Here is a 19,752-nt window from a genome sequence, read left to right as displayed (position 1 = left end):
CCACATACTTTTGACTGCATAGTGACCAGATCACCATATGGTGTAACATGGAGTATGCAGAAGATGCATTAAATGCTCAGACTTTAATGATTTTATTAGCCTTCGACCGCTATCATATGATATAGTTGCATATTGAAAGTGGGAACTGTTGGAAACTTTGTGTCTCTGAAGGTCATGGCCAACAATAGATTGGTTTATTGGTTGTTCTGAGCCTAGAATCTAGGTTGTTTCTCAAGTGGAATGAAATTTCTGAAACTGGTTTCCTCCCCTCCATAGGTTGTTGCTTTTTGGGCACATCAAAAACATGGTTGGCCTTAAACGGGTATGGCTTGCAGATCCTTTCCTTTGGACCATCCTTAGGGAACAGGCACCTCTGAATAGTCTCGTATGGCAGATTGGGCTTGAAGGGTAACATTTGTCCTTGAATGGTCTTGATTTGTGGCTGACCATGCTCATCTTTATCAAGTGTGATTATGTTACTGAAGTCTGGTATGCTGACATCTTCAGGGTCAGTGCCCAGACGCAGTGTGGGAATTCGGTAAATATCTGTGACTGGTGGCATTGCCGGATTATAACTTTTATTCCATTGACTGCGTTGGCACTCATACTTCAGACTTGTATGTTCTTCGTTGTGTTCAGGTCTCTTGGCTTCTTCTGCTGTCCCATACATAGGGGTGGTGTTTGTCCTTTTCTTCTTACTGTCCTTGTCTAAACCCTGGGAGACTGAAAGCTTTTTCTGATGCTGCTCCTTACCTGGTAACAATTTATAAGACGTTTGGCCTGGTTTGGAGTTTGATGAAGATTCACATTTTCTACCCATTGCTTTTTCTGCTGATTTCTTGGTCTCTGCTCCTTCACAAGAGCAAGTCTGGTGGGGGATTGTGTGAGTTTCCTAAAACATAAAGGAGAGTTTAATAATTTTAAAAATGGCTATTTTTTGGTTGGAATGTTTTTAATACTGTTCCGAAATGGTAATCGTATTCGATAAGCCTGTAGGCATAGCTAATAAGACCACTTATACAAATAGTTCAAATAATTATTGGGAGCTGGCCCAGTATTTTTACTTACTCGGTCACCTAAAATCTTAACTAGGTCACTTTTTCTTTGCTATGTATCTTCAGCTTCTTTTAATCAAATCCTGTCTACATACACTCACTAGAATCAGTAGCACATTTTTGCATAGGACCAGCTTCTTAATGGTGATCCTGGTGGACTATTTTTTGTTCAATGTGTGCCAACATATGGACCCTTGTAGTTTCCACCACGTGGCAATGTTACATGGTGAAAACACAAAAGCATAACTGGCTGATGGCTGTCGCCCTGTAACAGCTTTTCTCAAACTTTTAACATGGGGGAAACCTTGAAATAACTTTCAGGTCCTCAGGGGAATCCCTGTTATAATTATATCCAATAATGCCGTGCTCTGTGAGAAGAATGTCATCCTAACATATAGCCAAAAAGATTATTGGTGTCACTGTTCTTTGCTCAAGGAGTGCCTATCAAGCTCTGGAGGAACCCTAGAATTTCCATTGAACCCTGGTTGAGAAAAACTGCCCTAAAAGGTGGGGTACATGACCAAGAAACCCAAGGACCCTATAATGTTGCCATACATGTATGTTCTGAGTTCTAATAACATAATTGGGAGATCCCAATGTCTCACCATCATCTGTAACCGAGCTTCCTTGTCCATTTCCAGGATGTTTTGTTTCAATTTTTCCATCTTTTTCAGCTCGTGTGCACATTCCTGCTTGTCTTTTTTCCACATGGCATTGTGGAGGTATCTGCAATAGAGAATACATCTGGCTTATGAATAGAGAATTGGTGATATATGTTTAATATTAATGGTATGAAATTGCAGTGGGGCATTGTTTTATACAACAAAACGCACAGCATACTGACACGATAGGGCACTCTTACCCCTGGCTCTGCTCTTCTCCAACAGCACTAGGTTTCTGACTTACTTGTGTATCCTTAACACTGACATGCTATCTTCCCTCTCTTCTGAATCTATCATCATACAAAGTCCAATGTTTTGCACTTGAGTGCTTAATAGTTATTGTAGCTCATAATGACCTACCTGGCACAAGCACGGTGGCACCAGATCTTACACAAGTCGATGGGTTGGTAGCCGTGTACGTCCTTGGCATGTACATTTGCTCCATTTTCAACCAAAATGGCCAAACAGTCCTCCAAGCCTTCTCTAGCCGCCTGGTGCAGAGGGGTCACTTTGCTCTCGCTTTGTCTAAATTTAATGAACAGGATAAGCATAATTACTTCTGGATGACTAGAACATGCTGGGAACTTCTTTGAATCCATCACTTGATTCTATAAGTGGGTAGTAAGGAAAGCTTTAGTGACGATTAGGCCGATGCAAAATTTTGAAAACTCTTTCTTAGATTTTTCTTTTTTTTAGTCTTGTAAGCCTCTCCTTCTGTAATAAAATGGCTTTTACAATGTGCATTTAAATCTTCAGAAAGTCAATGTGCCTCATTTCCTGGCTGGAAACATCCACCATAATTTAGCTCTTTCCTCCCCAGCCTGATTGTACTTAGCTTGGCCCTTTCATTCACTTGCAGTTTGTGTAACGGGATCTGAAAAAATGTGGGCAATAACTAGGGCCATATACAAGCTATCACACCTAGGACTGGCCACTCTTCCTGACTGACACACACCTATTAAGGAATTTTTATATTTACTTATTTCTTCCTCAAAGCTAGCCCACTGTTGCATTAGGGCTGAGGGCTCTTAAGAAGAACACTGAACTAACACTGGCAACCCCCCCCCAGCCATCAGTGCTTCTTGGACTATAGACTGAGATTGGGTTGTGGACGTGTCTGTGATGGGTAGCAGCATGGCCCTGTGACCTAGGTAGTCTAATGATGTCATTTTTGGACAGGTTATGGGGTGACCAATCGCAAACACTCATTTGCCTTAATGTCCAAAGGGTCCTAAGGCTGATCCCCTGAATCTGAGGTTACTTACATGTTGACATCAGCCCCGCACTGCAGTAAAAATGTCAAACATTCTTTTGCCCTTTTCCTGTTGTTCTGATTTGGGACGAGGTGTAGAGCTCTCCATCCAGAATGGCTGGGCAGGTTCACGTCCACCTTATATTCCTCAATCAGAAACTTCAGACACTGGAGCCCACCGTGCAGAGCTGCCATGTGTAAAGCTGTGAATCCCTGAGCAGTGAGATAAACTGTATCATGACATGATTCTTACACAACACTCCCAATAAAATAAATCTTACACAATGCTTTATGGGTCAAGTACCTGGGTGGAAAGAAGCTGTAGGTGGGTGATGAACCCTGTATTGTGACCCAACTTTTCAGTAACCGGCCAAAAACAGCTGTGTGGTCACTAAAGTGTGTCAGGTGGTACACCCCACAAAAAGAAGCTGGGGAGAACCCTGATAGATATTCTTTGTTTAATTACAGGGCACACTTTGTTAAAAGTGGGCACAGTAGAAATTGTCTGCTCTCAGATATACTTTCTTTCACTTAAACCTATGGAGGGAGGTGGAGTCTCTTCTCATGACTCACTTGTATGTATGTAATATTCACCTTGAGCTATGGAGCACTGTAAACAGAAGCAAGTATGTAAAACAGACTCCTGGTCAACAATGAGAATATCACATCTATCATGTCATATATTCAAAAATATTTTTTAAATGATTTTTCTTGATTAAATTAAAGTGTTTTGCTATACCAGTACATAGTAGACTGGAGATGGTTGAAAGGAAAGGCTTTCTGGGTTTTGTAGTGCTGCACTGCCACACATACAGCTGGTCAGCGACCTCACCATAATAGATTAATTAACTAAATGATATTCAATACAGCAAATTGCCAGAGTTTATCTCGAGACGACAGCTCCTGCCCATCATTGTGTTGTATTATCTTCAAATCATCATATAATGTAGAGAAAAGCAGATGGCTTCAGATTACTGGGTCACAGAGGATTAACTGGGTCTTACCGTCCTCATCCTACAGTATTTAGTGTTGGGAGATAGAAGCCGCGTTATGTAATTTTACTGCAGCCCGATGAGCTGACACTTACATTACTGTCTTGATCGAGGCGAGAGTCCGCTACCCTCATACACAGCCTCAGCCAGTCTACATTTCCAATAGAGGCCGCTGTGAGCTGGTCACTGGTAACATCCATCTTGGCCAAAGCGCACTTCTTAGGGCCAGGTGGCATGGGGGTCATTCTTCTGTTCCTGCAGGAAATACAAAAACATCGGTGTGCATGTTTTTTTGTGACTTCCAACAATAAATCTGTTTTTTTGCTACCTTTTGCCTATATTGGGGACCAGCGTTTCTCAACCAGGGTTTCTCCAGAGAATGCTAGGGGTTCCATGAGCAATGAGCAGTTTTTGCCTCTCAGGTCAGTTTAACTGACACCAATGATCTTTTTGAATATCTGTAAGGGTGTCAACCTTTCTAATGGCCAGCAACGTATGAGGGATTCTTCCCACTAACCAGCATGCTGATGTATTGGGAGCTGTGGATATAGTAGTAATCGTAGGGGTTCCCCCATGTTATGAAGATCAAGAAACACAGTTGTAGACAATATGATAGGCGAAAGGTTTGAGCAGCTTAGACAAAAATAAGTGTACAGGGCTCCAGACCAATCTGCGATAGAAGAGAGAAGATGAGTCCTCAGGTTTGGAAGATAACAGATAGGTTCTTTTTAATGAGTGTGTGATAATGCAATATCTCATCCTCATCTTTAAAATCTACACATAGCCAATTACCTAAATCTTTTAGTTCTTTTCAAATCTGCAACATGTATTAAAATAATCCATGGCAATCCTGCTATTAAGACTCTTCTTGTTAAAAGGTCACAAAATATTGTCTCTGTCTCCCTACTGTGCTGTGTCACCTCCTTGAAATTGAGGTTTCTGGTGAAGACTATAAATGGCATGATGGTCAGGTTCCACCAGCAGAAGACCCTCCCTGAGAAATGCCATATACACCTTAAAGTGGAAATTTTATTAAAATAAAAAAATCACATTTTCCTTTACTTCTTCAGGTCCCTAAATCCCTCCACAGCTTGTCTTGATTTGGTCCTGCTCCGTCCTGGATTCTCCCTTCCCAGCACAGAGGATACGCCAGTTGCCGCCATCTTCTTTTAAGCATGGCTGAGATTGACATTTTTTCTTTTGCAGGGAAAAGTCCCTTCTGCACATGTCCAAAGCAGGGCATATGCAAAAGGAACAGCCCAAAGCCTCCTGGGATACGTGATATAGGTATCCCAGGCCACGGCAGTAAAGACAGATATGGAGGGGCTTCTCCTTTTTTTGTAAAAAATAAAGTTTTTTAGAGGATAAATCATTTTAACTTTATATAAAAGGGTTATCTACCTTAAAAGTCAAACTTATAAGTAAGTGCTTAAAAATTGTGGTCATAGGTCCTTCATAGGGCATTCTACCTAAACACCAAGCATCACACAGCTCCCCTCCCATGCAGAGCTTGCCATTCGTCTCACTTAGAAGGTACTTGTTGGGTGGCCTTGGGTTGCCGTCTCATTTTCGAAACAATGTGTAATCCTGTTCTACACATGGCGTTTCATTTCCTCTGTTCCCCTCATTAACTTATTTCTGGACACAAATAATTCCCCGGTAATCCACTACAAGAGCCTAATGCAGTACAGGGGATTACAGGGGTCGTACATGGGTCAGCATGGTGTACATCCCCCCTTTATAATGCATGTGCCATGTGACCTGACCCACTGACACTGCCGGCAAAATACGTGTGCCATTTCTGTGTCAATTTAATGCAGTTTCCCTCCTTCTCATCTCTGTAAATAAAGAAGTACCAGATGCTTTCCACTTCCATGTGGATTTTTTCAGATATACAGTACTTTAATATTTAATTAGCTCATGCCATTCATTTGTATTAGGGGTGTCAAACCCAAACATATAAGGGGCAAAATTACATCAAATGGGCCGAATTGTTCATTAGGATTTTAACATTTTAGTCTCAAACTTATAATGTTTTAACCTCATGTGGAAACAGCTCACCATGCAGTGCGGTCTCCTTTTTTTTCAGGGCCCTATTTGACAGAATGGCAGGGGGTTCAAGTAGCTGAAATGCTGTGTATGTGCAGCCCCCATTTCATATTTCCCTAGGGCCACATTTGGCTAAACCTGTCCCTGCATTTGATAAAAATTTTAATTGATATAGGGAAAAAACATTGGAACACCTGTAAACAATGCAAGCTCATTGCAGGGTCATTCAGGCTGCAAAGAAAGAATCAAAATGAAATATTGCAATATGTATGCTTACTAGTTTTGGAGCAGAACTCAGCAATCTTTTCTATCGTGGATGCTTTTCAATGTTTAGGAGTCTGAAAAAACATAGAATAGGGATGCTTCCTCAACCACATACTACTGCACCTGGTTAGTCAACAAAAGCCAAGTGTCACAAGTCCAGGCTCATTACTAGACACTGTCACCTGGTGCAGATACAAAGCATAGTAATTGGTTTTATGTGTTTTGATGCAGAATGTGCAAATTGTCATTCATTTCTATCTCCTCTTCCCTTAAATGTTTTGTATGATTACAGATAGTCCCTGGGTTATATATGAGATAGGGACTGTAGGTTTGTTCTTAAGTTGAATTTGTATGTAAGTCGGAACAGGTACATTATTTTAATAAATGCACTTAGGACAGATGTTTCTCTCAACATAATATTATGCAGTGTGGTGTCAGATCCTGCAGAACAGAAGTTGCAGAACAGAAAAAAAGTTCTTCTGCAAGTCATGCTAACCGCCCCCTCTTCCTCTGTTCGTATCTAGGAGTGGTCTGTATGTTGGATGTCCTTAACTCGGGGACCACCTGTATATCTGTTAGCATGGTTCCGATGCTATTCAGTAAACTGCAGTAGATAGGAGCCCTCCTCCACTCCCACCAGCATCCCCCAGACCCCCCCTCACAATCAGGTCTGGCCAAGTGTGGAAACAGCTCACCAAGCAGTGCTGTTTCACAGAAGGCTCCAGGCTGCAGCAGGCTCTGCTTTCTCTCTCCCTGGCCTCACATTAACACACCCCACACCTATGCAGAGAGGCCTTGAAACAGCCCACCATGCAGTGCTGTCTCACAGAGGGCTCCAGGCTGCAGCAGGCTCTGCTTTCTCTCTCCCTGGCCTCCCACTAACACACCCCCCTACACTAACACACCCCACACCTATGCAGCGAGGCCTTGAAACAGTTCACCATGCAGTGTTGTCCTGCAGCAGGCTCTGCTTTCTCTCACCCTGGCCTCCCACTAACACACCCCCCTACACTAACACACCCCACACCTATGCAGCGAGGCCTTGAAACAGTTCACCATGCAGTGCTGTCCTGCAGCAGGCTCTACTTTCTCTCCTCCGCTCCTGCAACAACAACAGTCACAGGGAAGCTTACGTGGGCCACATAAAATGGCCAGATTCAGGCCACGGGCCTTGTGTTTGACACCTGTGCTTTATAATATTCTGTATTAAAGCTTTTGCTGATTCTGGTGGTTGGAGCTTAAGCTTAAAAGAGATCAACAAGGCATACCTGCCAGCTGAGATACATCGGGTTTTGTTGCCGAAATGTGAACGTTGGTATGGATAGATTGATCAGGGTTTTGTTGAACCCTATGGGTCCTCCAGATGTTGTTAGGGTTTACTTGAGCTGTGGCTGCTTGACCTACCTTGATTGACCTCCCATCCAATGGGGCCTACTTAATTCCAGTACCAGTTCCAGAGCAAAGGCAGGGCACGGAACCAGTAATCTTTTTAGCTGTCTGTAAGGTCTGACCACCACTTTACTAGGGACATTTTGTCTTCTTACCAATGATGCCAGACATATTTTTTGCACAGTTTGCCCACAATCCATAAAATAGTTTTGGCAGGGTTTCCACTAGACCTTAAATTAGATGTACGGCTGCATTACGGAAAAAATAATTAAAAAAAGTTTGCAATAGATACAGTAGATTGAAACCCCAAATGTTTGTAGACACCTCACCGTCCCATATGACCAAAAGCATGTAGACACCCTTTGCAAATTGTTGGTGTCAGGTGTCTCCAGTGAAGGCTACTGTTAATGATACTGCATTCAAAATTTCTTTTGTTTTTAATGCAATGTCTAACAAGCTCATATTGAGGTGATGTTCAGGTGTCCAAAAACTGTGGACCATTTAGTGTAAATTAGTGCTTCTCAACCAATGTTCTGTGGAACCTTAGGGTTCCTCCAGAGGTTGCTAGGAGCTCCTTCAGTTGTGGCTGCTTGATCTACCTTGGTGTCTTTATAGTTCCAAAACCAGTGCCACTTGGAAAGGTCAGGGAATGACACCAATAATCATTATAGCTGTCTGCAAGGCCTGACCACCACTGTAATTGGGACACTCTTGCTTACTAATGTCAGGTTGCCCTAAACCTAAAAAATTTTGTAAGGGTTCCTTTGGGGTAAGAACATTGAAAAAGGTTGAGGTAGATAGAATCCTCAAACATTTGTGGACACCTCACCAACACACTTGCTATGTGATCAAAAACATGTGGACATCCTTTGCAAGTTTTTGGTTTCAGGTGTCTCCATTGAAGGCTACTGTTATGGATGCATACAAAGTTTTTAGCCAATCGTGTGATTCCGAATTCCCACAGTCACACTTCAAAACGTTGAGTAAAGGCTTCCCAGAAGAGTGAAATGGCTCCAAAGGAGCTGAGGACAATGCTACATTATTATCCGATGTCTAACAAGCTCATATTGTGGTCGCGGTCATCTGTCCAAAAACTTTAGGCCATATAGTGTAGATCAGTTTTTCTCAACCAGGGTTGTGTGGAACCCTAAGGTTCCTTTTGAGATTGCTACGGGATCATTTAACAATTTGGACCCTAGTTTACTGATGCCATTTTTTTTTGGTTATAGGGTGACATTGTTCCCAATGACCATCATACTAAAGTACTCTGAGTTGTGGATATAGTGATTATTGACAGGGGTTCCCTGAAGACCTGAAAGTTATTTGTAGGGTTCCCTCATGTTAAAAAGGTCATGAAAGGTTGTTGTAGATAAAGGAAGATGAAGAAAAGTAGATGTTTGAATACACAAAACTCCATGATCATTCATAGTATGCAACTGGGGTCCTACAGCAGACCCTTCCTTCAAGTCTGGGTGTTGGAGGGAAATAAGAGAAACATTTACCAGACTGAACCCTTACGAACAACCAACAATAAACCAAATTTTCAAGTGGCCAACCTAAAAGACAGCTAAAAGTCCTCCCTGATATCTGGATCAGCTGAACCCTGATTCTGAGAATTTAGAGAACATTAAAGGTGATGTTTGCTCATTAAATACAATGCTTAGTGAGTAATCAGTAGAGATTCAGGTTCCCTTCATCAGTTTGATGTTCATCATTTCTACATGTGGAAATTCGACTGAATAAACTTATTTTCTTTCTGAATGTTCAGAGGGCATAACATTCACCCTATGTTCTTTTTCTCTTTTGAGGCTATTTTCTCTTTTGAATGAATGTCCTCATGGTATTCAATCCTAACAGAAGAAACCCTGAGAACATTCAACTCTTTATGTGCAAAATGTATCTCCCAGAGACTTCTGTGGGGTTCAACTCAAACACAGAGATCAAAACTTTGAACAACATTCAGTGAACACTGAACTGAATCCACACACTTTCACTCACTCCTATCAGTGGTGGATGTAGTTTTTAATGGAACCCTGTACAGAACAGACTTGGGCCCCTTAGGCTAAGGATAGTTCAGGGCCCTCGTGCAGTGGAACACTTTGCATCTCCCTTTTGTCAGTCCCTCACTCCTATAGACCCAGTATCAGATATAATTGTTAAGCACAGGCATGCTAAGTAATGTGTCCATGTAACACTTTTTGGCATTTGCTACTTTTATTACAGTGTTTCACAACTTTTTCACGGAGGGAAACCCTTGAAAAACTTCTTTAATTACTATATCTACAGCTCACAGTACATAGTATGATGGTCAGTGGGGAAGAATGCCTCTTTCATTGCTGGCCATTGGGAAGAATATAATCCTCATTATATCATTGGTGCTTCTTAAACTGGCCTAAGAGGTCCAAATTGCTCAAGAAACCCCTAGCAACTTCTGGAAGAACGCTAGTTGAGAAACATTGCTTTACTACTTTCCACAGAAATCACAATACTCCTCTAGGCAATGCCTTCATTTGCCCCTCTCTCAAGGACAGCACCATCTTTGTCCAGACACCATCTGAAGTCATCATCAACTTTTAGGACGGAGATCCCAGCTTGGAGATGACACAGCTATGTAATTTTCTGGTGCCTGACCTTGCCCTGTGCTGCCTTTATGACATGTAAAATTTCTGATAGGTCCATTTAAAAAAAAAAATAAGTTGTTAAATATCAAATTTTCGGGCCTGTGTCCCTGGAAATGTTTTTTTATCTAGCAGCTATCAATCAGTGCCATTTTATCGATCCCCAGCTGTGTCATTCGCTTACCTTTGAGACATGGCAGAGGATTGATAACTTCTAAATTCCCCTCATGAAGGGTTAACGGGGCTCTGGGAATGTGGCGGCAGACATAATCCGAGTCAGAAAGTACAGAGCCTGAAAGTCACAAACCACAGTCACTAAGCAACGTGTGGGGCGTGGAATACAGGACAAGGTGTGTGCGAGGGTCAGCCATTGTCCTCCTTCCTGCACACTTCTCACACTTGTGCCATAAAAACACTCTGCTCAGGGCCCTGGGGCTATTTTATTCTCTTCTTTTTTTTATTGAAGTCTCTACCGAGATGTTTAACCACTTGCTGGCAGTTACTGCACTGCAATCACTGCCTTGCTATTAAAAAGTTGCCAAAGCCCCCCCAATCATAGTTTTCCTCCTGCAGGCCCTCAACATGTTTTGCTTTACTTTTTGTTATAAATACCTGTCTATAGGCTGATGATAGTATGCACTGGGGCGTCTAGTGTCCAACAGAGTCAGTCCTTTGCTATTTGGCTGTATTACATTATGAAGCTTATTTATTAAGAGGCGAGCAGGTTGTTTACTTTTATTATATCATTATTTTTACTGTTATGTGTAGTCATCTCTTTATATTTAAAGCCTAACTAAAGCTGCACTTTTGGGACAGACAACCATATGGGTAACTTGACTTGAAGGGATACTTCATTCCCTTCTGTGTCGCAGTTGGTAGATTTTTCCTTACCTCTTGTACCAGTGAAACGACAAGAAGTGAGTGTAAATCATCCAAAGGGGAAGTTCTACAAAAATATGGGATTTTCTCACTTTCTGGCAATGGTCTCCTTGGCAAAAAGTGGTGGGTAATGTCCTCAAATGAGCAAAAAAAAAACTGAAGGTGTTTTAAAGACACGTGAGCATAATGTAATATTTTATGTTAAAAAAAACAACATTGTTTGTCTCTGTCTCTCTGCACATGATTTTTCCACCTAAATCCATGATTATGTGTTCCCTCAGTCCTGAATCTTCTCTCTTCGGTCTACGGAAGGCGAGGTCCATTTTCAGGTGACCATCCCACTGTCTGTGTGACCTGGGCATATTCTTTTGTCTGTCTAATGACGGGGTCCTCTTGGGATCCAGAAGAAAAAACTTCATAGCAAGAGGAATGTAGGGGGGCATCCAGTATAGATGAATTCTTCCACACACACCTGGAATCTGTTGGTTGCATTTAGTTGAGTGACTTTCTGTTCACATGGTAATGAAACAAAATCTGCAGGATGGCAGTGATTGAATAATATTTTGAGAAGGGCTTTAACTTTTTAAAAAACATTTTTGAAACGGTTCTCTAAGGTACAGGGTCCTCAGCTTGTGTACATGCAATGTGCACAGCAAACATTTGCAGAAATGCACAAAATTCATCAAAACAGACCTTCCATGCTGTGGGTGCTTCTGAAATAAACTCCCTGATTTCTTTTATCATCCACATGGTTGTCCCGGCTTGGCAATGCCAAGGGGGTGGTTTCAGGAAGGAGTAGATGCACCCTATGTCCCTGATCAGCAGCCATTTCTTTATGTAAATGGTGTTGGTAAAAAATGACCTATTTGAAAATTAGAAGGATGGAAAGTTTTCTGCAATATAAATAACATAAAGCAGAACTAAACCGATTGACACTAAACCTGAGCGCCACCATCTTCTTCTTATTTCTACTGTCCAATAATGGCCAGGCTGGGATGATGTACCCCAAAGCAGGCACGTGTGAGTTCATTGATTCCCAGCACCCACAAGGGAAACCAGGATTGCTGGGTATCCCTGCCTACACACAGCTCAGTAAAATGTGACAGCTGGGTGATGATTAGGAAGCTAAGACTACTTTTTGCAAATGGGACATCACCTGTACCTTTCTGCCCTTTCTGCAAAAAACACTTTCCTGGTTGCAAATTTTTAACGTTCCACTTTAAATGTTACATTTATTTTTACAGATCTCTAAACCATGGGTAAAAGAGAAACAGTGGGATTTAGGAGCCGATTTTTAAAATCAATAAAATACAACTATTTGTTGCTGTGTTTTTTTTTTTAATAGTTGTGGTGCCCCCATCCCCCCTTAAAGTTGAAGTAAACTGGGGAGAAAAAAAAATCACTCAACGTTCACAGATCCATCGATCCCTCCAGGGGTTTCCTGGATCGGGTCCAACGTCAGAGAAATAGACAGTGCCACCATCTTCTTTGCCTTTCTTCCCATCTTCTTCCTACGTCACCCGATCTTGCGCTGCACAGATCTGGTGATGTAGATGAGAAAAAAAAGAGTGACGACCACAATGTGCATGCGCCAAAGGAGCAGCCAGAACATACGTCAAAGCTCTGCGCTCCCATTCAGTCTTGATCGCCATGCCCTCCCCTCCTCCCCGAAAAAAAGAAGGTATTTTTTATCTTATATAAAAGGGTTGTCTTTTCTCTTTTATGTAAGGTAAAAAATTTAGTTTAGGTCTGCTTTAAGCTAAATTTCCAGACTTTTAATTGTCTTTTATAACTACGGGTGTTCCCTAAGGTGTTCCCTAATCTTCGGTCCCCAATGGGTGGTATTGTTGGCTGAAGTGTTCTGCATTACTATAATCACCCTGAAGTTGGCAATGTCAATAGAAATCAACAGAAAAAAGCATCACATGACAATTCTTCTTCCCAGTTACAGTACCATTGTCATTATATGATAAGCAGGTTTACCACAACCATACTGCTGCTGAAAGTCTTTCAAAATGTTGAATATCTACCTTGTGTAGTGATAACACTAAATGGCCCCTTAGTTCTGAATGAAGGCCAATTGGGTGCTGTGATAAAGAACCCTTCTGTCCACCTCTGCTCAATGCAATATGAATACTACATCCGACTCTGCACGGCCTTCCAGTTATTTTTGCAGAGAGAACTCTTGGAGAACTCACGTCCCCTCATCTAACCTTCTCGCCTCTTCATCCTCCCATCACCTACCTCCTCCCTGTTAATTCACAGCTCCGTCTACCTGCTGACAAGCTGGTGGCATTTAAACTTTCAATATTTCACAATAAGAAAAATATCTGTGAGGAGTGGACAGCCAGGTGGAAATGTCAGGGGTCAGGTCATGCCATTGCAGATCGCCAACCGCAAATAAACATTGTCTTCTTTATTGACATAATTCAGAATTAACACATCCTGACAGGTGCTCATCCTGGTCTCCGGTGATTTAATGCATGGCCTATTCCTCGGGGACCTTGGATAGTTGGTCTGTGAGTTTGCACTTGCTATTGATTAGTCGCCGTGTTATCAATAATGTCAGTAGAGATTTTCTAGAACATCCATATGCTTAAATTGTACATGTCCTTAAGTAATTCCCAGAGACACTTAGAAATGGAATGGCTAAATGCAAGTTCAATGCAACCTCCGTATTGATGGGTTTACCGAACAGGATATAGAAGTTCCTCAACCTTTTTCGCTTAGAAGCGTATATAGGGAAACTTGAAACATTTTTTTATTTTTTGCATTTGTAGACCCAGCTTTGTTTTATAATCCTAGAAAAGAAAATAGATACCTAAAACTGGTCCATAAGGCCCATTGGTGAGATCTACCAATAAATCACCAGGACAAAAGAGTGTGAATCACCCCACCAAGAAAATGCTTGACTGGATGTATTTATTATGGGTAATAAACACCTAGGACATCCACCATTAGTTAACCCTCCTCCAAATCTGACTGTCCCTTGTGAGGGGGCTTGAAAGCACTGAAGTCTGGGTGTTTGTCCCCCGGGACATGGTATCCCGATGGCAGCAGAAAACCACAGTGGCACTGGTCACCCTACAGCAAAATTTCTGTGCATCAGTACAATTCACTTTTTTCTGTTTCCAGCACCACACCTCTTTTTAGAGTCTGGCCTTTGGGCTAGCTCAAATGGGCAGTTTTTATCCAGTCTAGTTAAGTCACTATTGACTATGTCACTAGTCTGTCACTTCTGTTCCCAGGATACAGGTACCTTCAGGGTCTGCCCTGATGAATGTGGGCCTTATGATAGACAAGGCTCCCAACCTAGTACTGAGTGGGCCAGGTTTAAATAACCCAAGAGGATCAGGATTTACCTGGTTTGGCCAGGTGGGTCAAGTTAACCTTGTCCCACATCTAGAGGATTACGCCCTGGAGGGACATGAGGCCCTTCCTATGTGAAGGAGGACCAAAAGCAACCAAAAGATGTGTTTTTGTACATTCACTTTTTTTGTGCACCACAGTTTTTGTTTACAATAGAACACAGTGCAGACTTCAAAAAAAAAAAATACAAAAAAATTGTTCCTACTTACTGAAGTTGCATAAAAAAAATAATGTAAATGTTACTGTAATAAATGTTGTTTGTATGTCCATTTTAGCTTTAAGTTTTGTTTAAATTTATATTTCCTTTCCTGCAGATAGTAGCATTTTTCAAGCAGACCTTTCATTTATCCCTGCCAGACCCAGTTCCCCTTTATAAACCAGCTAGAAAAGTGTGAGAAACATACCTGTAAAGGAAAAATTAGAATAATACCGTACCCCCCATATTCCACATTGCTGAGTGTGACATCCTAGTTGTTTTAAAGTCCATTAAAACCCAATCCAGTCCATCACAACTCTTAAGTTTGCTTTGTGTCTATTTAGGATTCCAACATCATCCTTGGGTAGTAGCCATGAGTGCAAAACAGGGGTCGGGTGTGTATAATTAAAACTATATACTTAAAGGTATATGTTTTTTCTACATTTAGAAGGTGATATGAGAAGGGGACCAGACCAACACAAGTGGACCTTTTTTTTAGTGGATGGCCCTTTTTAAAGTCAGAAAAGATTTTCCTTACTGACCCCTGAAAAGGTATTCAGCCTATTCTATTATAGGGTGTCACTCGGAGAGTTTATGTAGGATAGTGATTTGATCACTTCAGCCTTTCCCCTTACAGGCTACCAGACTGAATTGGGAATTTTGGGTCAATACCTTGCCTCTGCAGTCTAGTTGGCCTTACAATACTATCATGCTAATTTTTGATACTAGCCACTTTTGGTAAAGGTGCTAATTTAATAATATACTCAATGCAGATACCATGTTTATCTGCCTGTTTGGTTCGTTCCTGACTTTGCTTCTCTCCAGCATCATCATCTCCTGTTTTTTTTAAAGAATACAGACTATAAACTGATAGAAAAACATTGTTGCATTTTTATTCTGCTAGGGAAAATAAAAACAAGGAAAAGTATTATAAAAAAAGAGAGCGACCCATACAAAGCCTTCCTGCTTGTCTCTGTGGTGAGCGTCTTCAATGAGAGGCTTGGTGTAGGGTTGACAGTACCAAACTAAACTTAGGAAATGTTGAGATCTGCACAAATATCATATGGCAAAGATGGATATCTCCAGAATACAATCACACTTTGCACCAGTTGAATAACTTTCAGGTCATCAGGGAACCCCTGCTATAATTAATATATCCATTGCTCACAGTATGTTAGAGTGTTGGTCGGAAAAATGACTCTTACATTGGCCTTTGGGAAGAATGGTCATTGGTGTCAGTGGTAACAGACCTAGAAACTTCTAGAGGAACCCTGGTTGAACTATTGGACTCTTCCACCCTTGTAATAACAGCTTTAGGTAAGTCCTTTTCTTTTTCAGCATGACTGTACACATAAGTTTGATAACGTTGGTGTTAGGGAATTTAGATGGCCTACAAACAGTCCAGACCTCAATCTGATTGAGATGAATTGGAATTCCAGTTGTTTTCAGATCTTCTCTTCCATGGTGAGTACCTGTCCTTACAAATGTCCCTATCTCTGAATGTGCACAAATTCGACTTGAAAATCTTGTGGAAAGTCTTAGTAGAGTGGAGACTGTACAGCTGCAAATGTGGATAGACTTCATACTAATGCCATGGCTTGGAATGGGTTGTCCAACAAGGTTATGTAGGTTTAGTGGTCTGGGGTCCACCAACTTTGAAAGGAATCTTCTGCATTTCCCTGCATGGTCAAACAACCAGTTTGCTGCACCTTCTACATATCAAACTTTGTTTCGAAATATCAGGGTACCAGTTTTGATTTTCTAACCTTTATCTTGGGTTTGTTCCTTTGTATCCACAGTCTGTTCCTGTGTTTTCTTCGGAATTTCGGCACTCTTGTTGGTCGGTTGATTACAATCCACAATTTGCCTCCGTTTCTTCAACAAACAGCTTAGCTCACTGTCTTTTGCTTTGCGGCTAATTCTACGCCGGCTCACCCTCCGTAGCGGTTTCGTTGCAGTGTTCTAAAAGTAAAGGTTTTTAGAAGTAGCAGCACTCAATCTTTCAATAAAATTTTGGTATTTCTTTTTTTACTGGTTTATAGTTTGCCTTCCTTTTGCTCAGGGATGCCAGTGTCTTACTTTCTTTACTTTATTACCAGGCAATGGTGTGTACAGAGTACAGAGAACTCCTGTGCCATTCCCACCGCCATCACTAGTGATGTCTATTCTTCTTGTTACAGTCTTGGGTGCTCTGGCCAACCTACAGGCTACCTACAGCATACTTTTCTGTAAACAAGGCTGCCCCTATTTTCTCCTGTAACCTCACATGACTACCTACCCACCCTCATGGCAACAATGACATTGCTTACTATTGCATTAACAGCACCACTGGATCCTCTCGCTTTTCACATCTACAGTTATTTATTTTTTTTATTCCACCCATCCCCACAGTAAAAAAATGGTAGAAAGCCATTCCCCACCTTGCATAAGCTCTTAGTGAGGCCTCAGACTCTTCACAGACCTCAGTGTATTTTTATTTACCAGCCAAATGGTGAAGAAGGGTTGAATATGGCAGCTGGTGGATTGAACATTCCTGTGAATCTGTTGTTTCACTCTTTGCGTGAAAACCAAATTGGTATTTTTAATGTACAAAAGTTTTTTCATGACTCAGGGAACAAAATGCTTGGGGTGGTTTCTGCTGTGGTCCCAAATTGCCTGAGCGATTCAAGTGGTAGAAGTCTCCAAAAATACCCTAGAAGTCACTATTTGCATATATAATGCCATTGTTTTGGGACTACAAGGAGGTTTCGAAACACTTAAGCTGTGTACACACTTCCAATAATTATCGTTGGAAACAAACAACTAACGACAGTTTTGAATTTAAGTTGTTTTTGTGTTTTTTGCTATATTTTGCAGATAATTGAGTTGTGTCGAAACTAGTTATATCCTCCTTATCAGTAGGTCAAAATTTGCTCCATCCTTACCTTGAATCTTCTTACCTTAAAACATCTTGCTCAGCTCAGTTGTTAATTTAGTTTCTTGTTACTGACTAACTACTAAGTGTCTTCCACTATGTTGTCTGACTATATAAACTGTGATGTGATTATAAAGTTTTGAGACGTGATATAACTATATATGCTTAAGCTGCGTGTGTGTTATTCACTGCTCCCAACGCGTTGAAAACCGAGGTCATGATAGAGAGGGAAATATTGGTCGGGGATCAATAGGAAATCGCCTTAACAATGACCGTCCCGGAGGATCTGATTGAGCGACGATCGTTTGCTCTCTATTGTGTGTACGGTCGTTCAGTGATTGTGGATGGTTCTGCAGTACACTTTCTCCTTTACATGTCACTTCCTGCATCATTCAAACAATCGTATCTAGCGTGTGTCCATTATTGGTGGATTATATTTCAACTATCGCATTGTTACAGCATGTACAGAATTGTGCACAATACGATCGGTCAAAATAATCGTGCATAATCGTTAGTCATTCGTTTTCTAACAATAATTATTGCAAGTGTGTACTTAGCTTAAGAACATACAGTACATGGCTGCTGATGTCAGAAATACATAAATGTTGGGTTTGATGTTAAGCCGGTAAACATTAAGCTGGCTCCACATATTTACATAAAACAAAATATTCTAATACTCACCAGAAAAACCCCCTGTAATTCACTAATTAAACTCTTCCGTTTATTCATAGCAGACTCTTTCTAGGGGAGACAAAAGCAGGAGAATCGGGGAAAAATGAAATTTTCATGTGAATGTTACATTTCCCAGAAATAAACTTTAAGGGTTCTTCTGTCATGCATTTTTTCAACATCAAATCACCATACCGCTAAAAGATGTAAAAAGACCAGATCATTCTTTCACAAAAAGTTTCCTATAAGCTATTATGTGCATCTATTGTATTTCTTCCAGGAAATCCCTTATTTAGACCTTCAAAAGCCACTGAGTCCATCACTGAGAGCCGCCATCTTGGGTGTGATGTCAGCACCCCCAGCAGATTCAGAGCATTAGTGACAGTGTATACCAGTTATTCTTAACCAAGGTTCCATGGAAATCTAGGGTTCTTTGATAGATTGTTCAGTAGAGTTTCTTGAGTTTTAGCTGATTGACCTTGCACCTGATGGTGCTGCAAAGTTCTGCATTTAAAAAGCTGCATATTCAAGCATGGAATAGTCCATCTGAGAGGATCCATACCAATGCTTGTGACATCACATCACTTTTTTCCAAGTACAAGGACTAGACTGATCAATCTGAAGGTGCTGGAACAGAAAAGTTATGGCTCGCACACCCTGCTATACTTCATATGAAGGGAGGATGGGTGCAGCGGCTTTGGTTTACAGTGGGGCCATTTGGAGGAAGGGGCACAGGGCAGGGCGCCAAACAACCCAAAAATGGCACTGGATGTGACATTTTCAATCCCATGTGCCATTTGCTATTTTTTGCCCTAATTTGGAATTATTGCAACAACTATTTACATATAACAGTTATTGAAACGTGCTTACCCCTAATAATAAAATGATAAACAGGAACATGTACTATAGCACTGACCTGGCCACCTTTCGGTGTTGGCCGTAGGATACCACCTTGCTCAATTCTCTTCTTCATTTCCTGTATGGCTTTTTCTTTGACATCAGGGGAAACTGAAAAACAAAACCTTTATCAATATGTATTCATTGAGATCTTTTTCTTTCATTTCTGCTACTGGCCAGAGCACCCAAAACAGTGGTCAACAATGTGTTGGCAAGTCAAACCAATAGAATATAGTCAACCATATACATAAACCTAAATTAGTCTATGTATATTTCATTAAAAAAATACAATAATTCCTAGTCCTCACTATACTTTGAAGGCACCCAAGATCATAACACTGCTCCCACAGGCACCCCAGATCATAACACTGCCCCCACAGGCACCCCAGATCGTAACACTGCCCCCACAGGCACCCCAGATCATAACACTGCCCCCACAGGCACCCTAGATCATAACACTGCCTCCACACACACCCCAGATAACAACATGGCCCAAAAGGCACCCCAGATCATAACACTGCCCCTATAGCCACGCCAGATCATAACA

The 19,752-nt window shown here is 41.3% G+C and overlaps 2 protein-coding genes across 2 annotated transcripts in view; both read right to left on the bottom strand.

Annotated features, from left to right (window-relative positions):
- Window positions 1-76: 76 nt before the first annotated feature.
- On the bottom strand, window positions 77-10,568 carry ANKRD53 (ankyrin repeat domain 53). The gene is made up of 6 exons (XM_072406693.1): window positions 10,466-10,568; window positions 4,057-4,216; window positions 2,983-3,182; window positions 2,078-2,242; window positions 1,661-1,781; window positions 77-892 (listed from the first exon to the last, which is right to left on the bottom strand). The coding sequence occupies exons 1-6, from the start codon at window positions 10,474-10,476 to the stop codon at window positions 173-175; spliced, it is 1,377 nt and encodes a 458-aa protein (XP_072262794.1). The 5' UTR covers window positions 10,477-10,568; the 3' UTR covers window positions 77-172.
- A 5,888-nt stretch (window positions 10,569-16,456) lies between these two features.
- LOC140327324 (uncharacterized) overlaps window positions 16,457-19,752 on the bottom strand; it is a 24,878-nt gene continuing 21,582 nt past the window's right edge. Inside the window, exons 13-15 of the mRNA XM_072406692.1 lie at window positions 19,225-19,316; window positions 18,321-18,380; window positions 16,457-16,687 (exon numbers count right to left, since the gene is read on the bottom strand). Of these exons, the coding sequence (XP_072262793.1) occupies window positions 16,487-16,687; window positions 18,321-18,380; window positions 19,225-19,316 (353 nt within the window). The 3' untranslated portion in view covers window positions 16,457-16,486. The remainder of the gene's footprint in view (window positions 16,688-18,320; window positions 18,381-19,224; window positions 19,317-19,752) is intronic.

Source organism: Pyxicephalus adspersus, chromosome 3 (genome assembly GCF_032062135.1).
Source record: "Pyxicephalus adspersus chromosome 3, UCB_Pads_2.0, whole genome shotgun sequence".
NCBI lineage: Eukaryota > Metazoa > Chordata > Amphibia > Anura > Pyxicephalidae > Pyxicephalus > Pyxicephalus adspersus.
Note: the sequence above shows the minus strand (reverse complement) of the source record. Positions and strands in the feature narration are given on the sequence as shown.